Below are 10,900 nucleotides of genomic sequence, written 5' to 3' on the forward strand. Positions count from 1 at the left end.
CAGGGCCTCTTCCAAGTTTATGTGTGTTGCTGTTTTTGCCTGTTTGATGTTCACACTGAAATGCTGGGCATTCAAGACGATGCCTCACTTCACAAAAATGGTGCAGAACATCAACAATGCTGTGCCTAAGTCTTTTTGCTTAGTCAGTACATTTCTTGAGGTTTTTGCTGACCTTGAGAATTCCAATTTTCTCCTTGAAAGAAAGGGCCTTCCATTTAGTAGACATGTCGAACCTTGAATGCTTCAGTCATCTTGCACGCACTCAGCTTAAGTCCGGCGTGCGGCAGTCCATCACTCCAGCAGCGCATGAAACACACAGGAAAAGGGCATTGGTGAACTGTGCCCTATGTGAAAGTACACAGCATAATAGTTGAAGAAAAAAAGTCACAGTTTCGCCACAAGGGCGAAGCGATAGCAAGAAACTGCAATGCTATATGAAGTGAGGCTCGCCAATGGATACTCTGTTTGAACAGCGCTCCTGTTGCAAAGGCGGCCGAAGCAGCGAAGGAAACTAGCGTGCTTCCAGTGTCGAGCTGTTACACTTGAGAGTTCGTGCTCGTCTTCTGTTTGTTCATTTAGCGGCGTCCCTTGAGCTTGAGTGACTTTCGTATGCTCTGTAACATCAGCGCGGACATCACGGTGAAAGCTCGAAACATCCCTCCTCCCCTCACCATGAGATAACCGTGCGAGCAGACAGCGGAAGGGCAAGGTTCTCCTTGCGCAAATATTAGAAGAAGCGAGCGAGCTGGCCAACGACTTTTAAGTGCGCCCATTGCGCTCCTCGCGCCATCTCGCTGGTAATGAAGAAACGCTTATAAGCGTCTGCCGTCTCTGAGTACTGCCAGCGGTAAAGGGTGTGTATATAACGCTCACCGTTAGCTACCTGAAGGATCTGCGTTTTGTGGCGTAGTGGTTAGCGCCGCGCGCTGCGGAGAGAGAGATCGCTGGTTCGATTCCGCGCTTCGGGAGCATTTCTGAATTATTTTTCTTTGGGACTTTTATATATATACATAGCTTGCATTGACGTCACCATGGCCGCCATCTTGGGGGACCAGCGGGTTGAGACGCTCCGTGAGCTTTTGTTCGAACACGTCGAGCAAGAAACAGTGACGGCTCGCGATCAGATTAGTGCTGGTGCACCCAAGCATCTTTCACACTAAAACCCCCGCGTTCCTTTGTGTTCCCCCTTGGCGCGGCTGGCGAACAAAAGAAAGCGGGGAGAGCACAAAAGAGCGCGTGGACCGAACACCTGGGTGTCCTCCTCTGCACTGACACACTCTAATAAGATAAAAAAGTCACGGTGGCCGCCATGTTGGGGGACCAAGTGCAAAGAACCTGTCTCTGACGTCACGTGCAAGGCATGTATACACATACTTATACCGTGCATGACGGCGGTGACAGCGACGGCAAGAACCAGCCAAGACTGTCCATATAGTTGCTATCGCAATAAAAAACTAAGTGTGCCACCAAACTGTAGGGAAAGGTGTGACGTAGCCTTTTCAGGCACTTGACTTTGCCTAGTTCGTTGAGTTTTGCTGTGTGACTGGAGACGTTGAGACAGTGGAGGTAAAGGGAGACAGTTGGGAGGGCTGGTGGCTGAGGTAAGGTGATTTTTGGAAAGCGGAAGATCATCCAACACTGGAGGTGGTGTAAGAATGCACACTGACTCGTTGCCACTCTCCTACTTCCAAGCTCATTTCCGCTAGCTCAAGAAGTCCATGTCTTCGTTCCTCATTGGAGGAGGCAAGGAGAGCGTTCGATGCTGCTGGGGCAGCATGGCAGCATGGGAGGTGAAGGGAAGCAGGCGTAAAAGAGCCAGCAGCCACACATTAGCCACGGTGGCCACTCTCCTCCTCAGAGACCAGACGCATCGTCGTGCCCGCTTGCACCAGTTGTTCGCGCATTCATGTAATTCGTGGAGGCTTGCGAAATTGCTCGTGTAATCCGGAATCATAGCACGTCTTATATAATGTAGTCCATATGAAATATCCTTAAAATTCGTGGCATCGCAAAATTCGAATAAAGTGTAATCGTATCCTCAAGATTCTACTACTACTACCACCACTACTACTACTACTACTACTACTACTACTACTACTACTACTACTACTACTACTACTACTACTACTACTACTACTACTACTACTACTACTACTACTACTACTACTACTACTACTACTACATAAACTACAATACACTACTACTACAACTTACATTACTACTTACATTACTACTACTACTACTACTACTACTACTACTACTACTACTACTACTACTATTACTACTACTACTACTACTACTACTACTACTACTACTACTACTACTACTACTACTACTACTACTACTACCGCCACCACCACCACCACCACCAACACCACCACAGGTGAACTCCTTTATAAGAGACACTGATATAACAGACAGTTCGCTATAGGAGACACCAGTGTGCCTACATTGAAATAAGGGTTGGTCAGAAAATAAGAACGTGGTGTCTTGCTTATGAGGGACCCCTCATATAAGGGAAGAGAACTGCTCCCCAGTGCATGTCTCTTATAAAGGGTTCAACTGTGCTATGACCACCACTACCATCGCGACCATTATCGCACAATTTGCACTCAGCAGGGCATTTGCAACCTGTTCTATTAAGTACAAATTCTTGTAGCAGCCACAAACCAGCCAGTGCTTGGACTATCTGTAAAGTGAGCAATTGAGTGGCAGGCAATCCTTCTTTATTTGTCACTCTGACAATGATATGAGAACGATGGCGACGTGACAGTGATTACTGTCCCATTGTCATCAGAATAATGGAAACGATGAACATATAGGCTGAGCAAACTAACTTTAATCTTCTAATTGCTGCAATGAAAGAGTGCATGTAGAGTCATAAAATTTTATATACCTTGCATATTTGCAGGTGCTTTTTCTCTGAAAGAAGCTGCACTAAGCTGTCTTTCCTTTTATCTTGAAGAATAATTTAATTTGTATTGAAAGGGAGGCATGTTGGAAGCTATCCATTCTTTCAATAGATTGCAGAGAAATAAAAGAACCGAAAGCAGAGCAGCGCTCATCCTGTCTACTTTCTCTTTTGTTCCTCTGTGCTCTGCTGAAAGTATAGATAACTTCATTTATTTTGCGTCGGCAAAAACAAACTGGTTTTAATTAGAGCTGTGCGAATAGCAAAATTTTGGGTGCGAAGCGAATTCGAATATTGAAGTGTGAGTGCGAATCGAATTGAATATTTTTAGAATATTTCTCGAATATTTCTAGAATACTGTTCGAATACTTCGAAGCGAAATTGCAGAAAAAAAAGTTAGAGAGGATTCCTAAGCATATTCTTATGAGATAGCAACATGAAAGTGTTTCTTTTCGCTAGGTTGATCAAGCACTGGCGGGGCGATGTTTCATAGTTGTCTTACCAAGAATGAGGCAATGTAGAGGCCGAATCCTATTTATGTAGATGATTTGGTGCAACCAAAGTGTTGCCGTTTACACGTGATAGGCAAAGATGCCATTTCCTCAGTCTCTCCTCCCCTTTCAACTTCTGTAGAAGCCCAACTGATGTGGCGGACAAGGGTGTGCTCCCTTCAAGTCCTGAGTTCCAAATCTGCCTCGTAGACGTCGATATATAAGAACATCTGAAATTTTGGATGCTAAGAAGCTTCAGCTTCCAATTTTTCGGACTTTCTGCCCAAATTTCAGGCCCAAAACAGCATTAATTGAGCCCCCAACTCTGCCACATCTTTCATCTCCATGTTGGAACCAGCGTTTTCTTGAGTTAATACATTATGACGGTAGCAGAGCTTGAAAGGCAGCTTTGCCGCAATACCGGGATGTGATGAGGTGAAGAATATTGAAAATCTAGCGACCACTTTCAATCGGACGTTGACTGTGTCTTGGCAAAGTTCGACTGTAACGGAGCTTGAAAGGCAGCTTTGCCGCAATACCGGGGTGTGATGAGGTGAAGCAAATTGAATATCTAGGGACCACTTCCAGTCGGACGTTGACTGTGTCTTGGCAAAGTTCGACTGTAAGGGCCCGCTCACGCTAGCGGCAAGCCTGCCGCAACGGCGCGGTGCCACAGAACGTTCGATGTCGCCGCACGCGCGAGTGCTTTCCTACTTGCACGGCAAGCTTTGCCGGCAAGCCTCCGAAAAACATGGCCGCACTGCCAAAAGCGGTTGTCGTCCACCTCGAATCTATCAAGTGGCCGCCGTGCGCTCTGTAGCGTGTAAGCTCCGAAATGATGCTTCCATTTGCTTTAGATTCATGTCCTTAAGCTTCGACAGCAAAGTATTCGTACCGATTCACCCCCGTTTTGGAGAGCCATACTCAAATAATCGATGCTGTAGGCTTAGCGAGTCGAGATGGGCGCTTCCGAATGCTCGGAGGACATAGATTACGCGTTTGTTAGTTGTTTCTAATCATCCATACGAGAGTGTAATGAGGTGAAGCATATTGAAAATCTGAAGGGGTCACTTTCAATCAGACGTTGACTGTACTTGTTTTTGGGAAGTTCGAATAGTTCGAATAGTAAAATTCCAGTGCGAATCGAATCGAATAGCAAACACTATTAGAAAAATATTTGAAATTTCGAATATTCGCACACCCCTAGTTTTAATTAGAACTTTTGGTGTCAGCTTCTGTGAGAATTCAAAGGCACTGTAGCTGCTTATATTTCACTTCATTTTTTCATTACCTAGGCTTGTCTAATCCTCCTTTTTGGAATTGGTGTTTCATGAAAATAATCTCATATAACCTGCTAATCGTTTCCCATTAGTGTGTATCTTTTGCTTATGTTCACTGTTAACGAAAAGCCAAAGTTTTGCATCCGAGTCCATAGCTCTCTGATGATGAAGGTAGCAAAAACATTACATTGTGATTTTTCAATGCAGGTGGAAATCCACGTGACCGTGAACACTCAGCAAGCATCTGTAGGCTTCTCCCCTCAGAATGGAACGCTCTCGGACCTGAAAAAACACAGAGCCGACCTTCGAAACAGTCGGGGCTCCCTTACACTCTCTGCTTCACAGCAACAGGAAATAGTCGGCAAAATGGCAGCATCTGCTACCGCGCTTGGACAGAACGGACACCAGCATCATTTCAGTGCCACTGTTCGGAAACCAAGCTACGAAGCTCCCCCTTCACCATCGACATCTCTTCGACGTTTTCGTAGTGATCCTTCAGAGATAGTGGGTGAACCACATCGTAAGGACTGTTGCGCCATCATGTGATGATGCCAAAAGGACACAGGGGAAGAAAAAGAAAAAAAAAGCTATTTACTTTTGTGTTTTGAAACGATGCACTTGCAAAAGCATTTGCATTCCTCAACATTTTCGACGTTGCGATGACGCGAAACACGGTGCTTGTGCTCGCGACCGCAGTGAGCTTCTTGGTGGGTAATGGTTCCGGTTAGATAGAGAAGCTAGTGATAGCTCACTCCAGGTGCGTATGTGCCAATATATGATACACGACGTGCTGTGCAGAAAATGCTTCTACTTTTTCTTTTAGAGCTCGTAATTTCAGGCAGCATAATACTACGAAAGCCATTGTCAAAAATGTTTTGGCACTTTGTGATGGGCTTTCTGCAAACGAAATGTAAAGTACATTCAGTGAATTGGAGTCGTGAGTGCAGGAAATTGTGCCAATGAACAGTTTTTTCTTCAGTTCATTGTGTGCTCCTTGTACCAGCACATATTTACAACGAGTGGATTTGTACCGGAGATGCTCAAAGAGACAAACATTATATTCAAGCCATAGTGAGTGATTAAGATTGTTTTGCTGGCACTAACGTGTAGTTTATTTTTAAACATCATGTATGCATTACAGAGATTACTGTCTAGCTGTTCATTACAGTGAACTGTTAATATTAGACCATAGCATGCATCTGAAGTTTCTGAATATCGAAACTACCAACTCCAAAGTTTTAGCAGGGCATGTTCGGTGAAAAAAAGCGAATTTTTCTTTAGCTTCGTCATTCGGCTTGTACAAGAGTGGAACACCATGTTTGTTTTACATACAGCAAAATATTAGTAAATGGAACTCGCTTAAATAGAACTGCCTCTGATTCGGGCTGCATGTCCAGGGTTTGTGGGCTTTCTTCACAGGTTCCATATGCTGTAGGTACCAATATCTTCAACTAGTGAACCATTCCATAAAAGTAATATTGGTGCTGCCATTTTACTGTGGCTTTTACAGCTGTTTTATGGGCAGGGAATCAGTTAACAATTTTATTGTTGCCAAGTTTGATCTTAAATGGGTACTGACACAAAATTTCGTGGCCGAGATAGCCTGTGGGATCGAGTCCCGTGAACATGCGCATATCTGCAAAATATCAACAGCGAATATAGCTTGGAAGGTGTTTTAAATGAATTTTGAAGTTTGCGTGAGCGATCAGCACCCCCAGGCTATTGACACCCTCAAAGGTGACCCTCAGTGACCCCCTACTTCCCTCACGTGACCACGCTGCAACAAGTTGTGATGACGTCATAGCCGCCATTCTTTTGCCGCGTTCGCTCCAGCAGCCTACTTCTTGGCGGCTGCTCGCGAACCGTGCGGAAGTGCGTCGCAGTTCTGTGTGCTGACGTGATCGAGCACTGTACCCGCTAGGTGGTGATAGTTGCACCCGGCGGCTTGTCGTTTTTGAAACAGAAACTGACACTGGTCGGTAATGAGGAGCCTGTAATTAATTATCTGTCGCGCGCTGCAGCAAACAATGTGCCGTGTTATGACTAACGGGCCCCCAGCAACACATTGCAGCAAAAAAAAAAACACGAGGCAAAAATTTGTGTCAGTACCCCTTTAAAAGTCAGGTGGGTTGTTGCAGCTCTACAAGTGAGTGAAAAGTGAATTTGTTTTGTACAGCAATCAAAATGCATTTAGTACATGTTTTACAATAAAAACTTTTTTTTCCCCTGTCAAAGTAGGCAGTGGGACCACTTTGGTCCTACTGCATGTAGATAAATGTGCAATTAACGAAAGGTGCAAGTCAGTTTTCACTTTAAGTTACAGCATGTTCTTGACACAGCTACCACCATTTTGTTTTTCTTAATTGAATTTAGTAATGTATATGCAGCTATGACAGTGTGCCTGAAGCACAGTACTGAGGTTATCTCAGGGCGATCTTGTCTGGCTGTGAACAGAATATACAGCAGAACCTAATTGATACATTCAGGTTTCTTGTACCTTACCAGATATTACGCTTTGGAGTGCTGGTCCCATTTAGTTCCCTTAGGGTTATGCGTATTAGCTTACCACTTGTTTCCTAAAACTGCGATTTACACTACTGATATGGCATCATCCATCCAGGGTGCTCACATTAGCTGATGTTGTTGCCCCCCAATAGCATGTGTGATTTACTTGAATGTACACATCCATGCGGAAACTGGAAAACAGCTGTGCATGTGCTCAAAAGAGGCTGTTACTGTGGGTATTCAACACGTGCCAATGGAAATAAACTTTTTTATACTATGGGATTCACAGTTACAACTGCTCAAAAAATGTCCAATTTAACTGCCATAGCAGGCTCTACTTAGCAACTTTACAGTAGTTTGCTTGCTATCCGGCTTCTTGTAAATTTCTGTGAAAGAGTAGCTCTGTTTCAATTATAGTGTTGCCACAAGCATTATCGGATGTTGCTTTTTCCTTGAACCGTGCAAGGTTTTATAATGGTTCCCTTAGAAGCATATCAATTAGGTTCTACTTTAAGTGTAAATGAGGCATCTGGATTTATATACATGTGTTTACTAAAATTCTATGGTCACTGCATCGGATCTTGTTAACTACAATTATTCAAGCTGCTGCACATTCCCTAGGGCGCATGCTTATGTCACATAATTTCTCACTTTACATCAATATTTCTTTCAATCCACATACCAACTCTACAGGCCATTTTACCTTAGTTTACTAGATCCAACCTTTTGAAAGTGACATATTTCTAATGCAGTAGGCAACAGCTAATTAGCTAACACACTTAATGTTAAAAAAATATTGCGGCTGATCTTGTTTTGAATTAGACAATTTTTTGTATCAAGTTCCTTTAGGTGAATAAGGAATACGAGCGCGAGAGGAAGGACGACTGTCCTTGTCCTGGCCTGTGTCTCATTCAGTGCGCGTTTCTGCTGGTGTTCTACCTTCCTTATTCAACTTGTTTTAGAACTCTCCTTGCATTGTTTGGGTGGAAAAAAAAAGAACTAGAAAAATTCAAACGTTTCCTTTTTGAATTTCAAACTCAAATTGCAATACTAGTGTGATGTCATTCGTGAATTTTCATGGATGTTTGCCTCTTTTTTGCACTTGCACAGGAATAATTACAAAAAGCTGCTTGAGCCTCTGGTCACATTTGACTGCACTTTAATCCTCACTGATGAGTAATTAACCATCATCAAGCTGTCACTGTCAAATATAACATCATGGGAATATGGTACAGGGACTTCAAGCTGGTGTTGCTACCCACATATACTTTTTTTTTTTTCACTCATTTTCTGACTTGCCATGCAACCTTCATATTAGTGTCTGATGTACTTGCAATGACAAATGTGTAGTTCAGCAGTCTAGTTCAGCTTTTAATTGCCTCTGGTGCCCCTTTTGAGACTTTTGTGTTGTTTATAGACTGCCATCATGTGTATGGTGCCCCATTGTACTGTGCTTCATGCCTAGTGAGCAGCTATCTTTCTAGACAGCCATGAAAGGCTCTACACAGTGGCACTGTTGCACAGCCTCCGTTCCCTCCAGTCTTGCTTCAGATGACCATAAGCAAGGGCATTTGTTACATATAAAAATATCCTAAAAGGAGTACCGACACAAAATTTTTAAGGCAAGATAACTTGCGAGATAGATTTGTGTGGACACACACACATGTACAAAATATCAATGGCTGATATAGCCTAGAACATATTTAAAATCAACTTCAAAGTGTATGTCATGCAGCTGAGCGTGGGTTTAATGTAAACTTGGGTTTAATGTAAACAACCACCTACCAACTACGTCATGCGATTTTGTTGGCTGCCCTGCTTCTTGTGTGTGCTCTCTGCCACGTGCTCGTGAAGAAGTGTTTTTTTGTAGAGCTGTGCGAATAGCAAAATTCTGGGTGCGAAGCGAGTTCGAATATTGAAGTGTGAGTGCGAATCGAATAGAATATTTCTCAAATATTTCTCGAATATATTTCGAATACTTCGAAGCGAAATTGCAGAAAAAAAAGTTGGAGAGGATTCCTAAGCATATTCTTATGAGATAGCAACATGAAAGTGTTTCTTTTCGCTAGGTTGAAGCGCAATGTAGAGGTCGAATTGTACTTATATACATAATTTGGTGCAACCAAAGTGTTGCTGACAACACTTTACATGTGATAGGCAAAGATGCCATTTCCTCAGCCTCTCCTCCTCTTTCAACTTCTGTGGAAGCCAAACTGATGTGGTGGACAAGGGTGTGCTCCCTTCAAGTCTGGAGTTCCAAATCTGCCTCGTAGACATCGATATATTATATGTGAAAATTTTGGATGCTAAAAAGCTTCGGCGTCCGATTTTTCGGACTTCCTGCCCAAATTTCAGGTCCAAAACAGCATTACTGAGCCCCTACCTCTGCCACATCTTTCATCTCCATGTTGGAACCAGCGTTTTGTTGAGTTAATTCACTTGCGACCGTAGCGGAGCTTGAAAGGCAGCTTTGCCGCAATGCGGGGATGTGATGAGGTGAAGCATATTGAAAATCTAGGGACCACTTCTAATCGGACGTTGACTGTGTCTTGGCTATGTTCGACTGTAACGGAACTTGAAAGGCAGCTTTGCCGCAACACGAGAGTGTAATGAGGTGAAGCATATTAAAAATTTGAAGGGGGCACTTTCAGTCGGACGTTGACTGTATTTGTTTTTGGGAAGTTCGAATAGTTCGAATATAAATATTCCAGTGTGAATCGAATCGAATAGCAAACACTATTAAAAAAATATTCGAAATTTCGAACATTCGCACACCCCTATTTTTTTGTGCTGACATGGCCAGCTGTGTTTACAAAAAGGGAGAGACACCCTGGTCTGACTAAAATTGCAACAGTAACCCGGTCCTATGAAAACATCTTCAAATGAACCATCACATGCAAGAGCAAACAAGGTTTTCAGCCGTAATAAGTGGCTCATTAGCTGCTTATTGCGACAGAAAAAACATAAATTTCTGTGCGAGTACTCCTTTAAACATGTTTAAGCTAAAGACGTTTTCAACTCGGCACTTTGCACCATTTAACGCACAAAGTTTGATCTTCAATGGCAATTTTTTGTTAGTTTTACGGTAACGAACGGGTCATTTTATTTCAAATGGCACTTAATGAATTTGAAACTAAGTGCTTCGCTTTAACGCACATGTAATGTACGGGCTGGTTTGAGCTTAAAAAAATACATATGTACTCATTGCTGCCGCATATTTTCCATGAATGTGTTTAGTAGTAGTAGTGTTTCAACTGGTCCTTTCATCTATTGTATGCAGTCAACAATACTAACTAGCAAGCAGTTACCTTACTCATGTTGACTAGATTGGGAGTTGTGCACTGTAGATAATTTTTTGTTGCAACTCTGAGCATACTTCCATGAAGAACTGTATGGGTGACATTGTTTTGTTAGCTTCACTAAGCTTCAATTCTTTGAGAATCTTGGAGCTTTTGGAAGCATCTTGTCCTCAGTGGGACCAGTGTAAGAGTTTCAGTATGTTATGAACACTGCACCTTGTTGAACTGTCTCTTGACAGCTGTATAGAGTTGGATGGGTTTACCACTGAAATCCTTTACCACAAAATGTGGTCCTCCACAGTTAAGGAGGATTGTTTCTCCCGGTATGCGCTGGCCTGAATAACTTCCCTTTTTTTTCCAGTCCTCGGGGCATTTGCTTTATGCCAGCGTTTTATTTCTATTTTGTGTAAAGTG

General features: G+C 43.0%; 1 protein-coding gene across 1 annotated transcript in view; it reads left to right on the forward strand.

The window, feature by feature from the left end:
* LOC119407187 (protein phosphatase 1 regulatory subunit 16A) overlaps positions 1–5,309 on the forward strand; it is a 301,652-nt gene extending 296,343 nt beyond the window's left edge. The window contains exon 15 of the mRNA XM_037674070.2: positions 4,890–5,309. Within this exon, the coding sequence (XP_037529998.1) occupies positions 4,890–5,228 (339 nt within the window). The 3' untranslated portion in view covers positions 5,229–5,309. The remainder of the gene's footprint in view (positions 1–4,889) is intronic.
* The last annotated feature ends 5,591 nt before the right edge of the window (positions 5,310–10,900 follow it).

This window comes from Rhipicephalus sanguineus, chromosome 1, assembly GCF_013339695.2.
Source record: "Rhipicephalus sanguineus isolate Rsan-2018 chromosome 1, BIME_Rsan_1.4, whole genome shotgun sequence".
Classification (NCBI taxonomy): domain Eukaryota; kingdom Metazoa; phylum Arthropoda; class Arachnida; order Ixodida; family Ixodidae; genus Rhipicephalus; species Rhipicephalus sanguineus.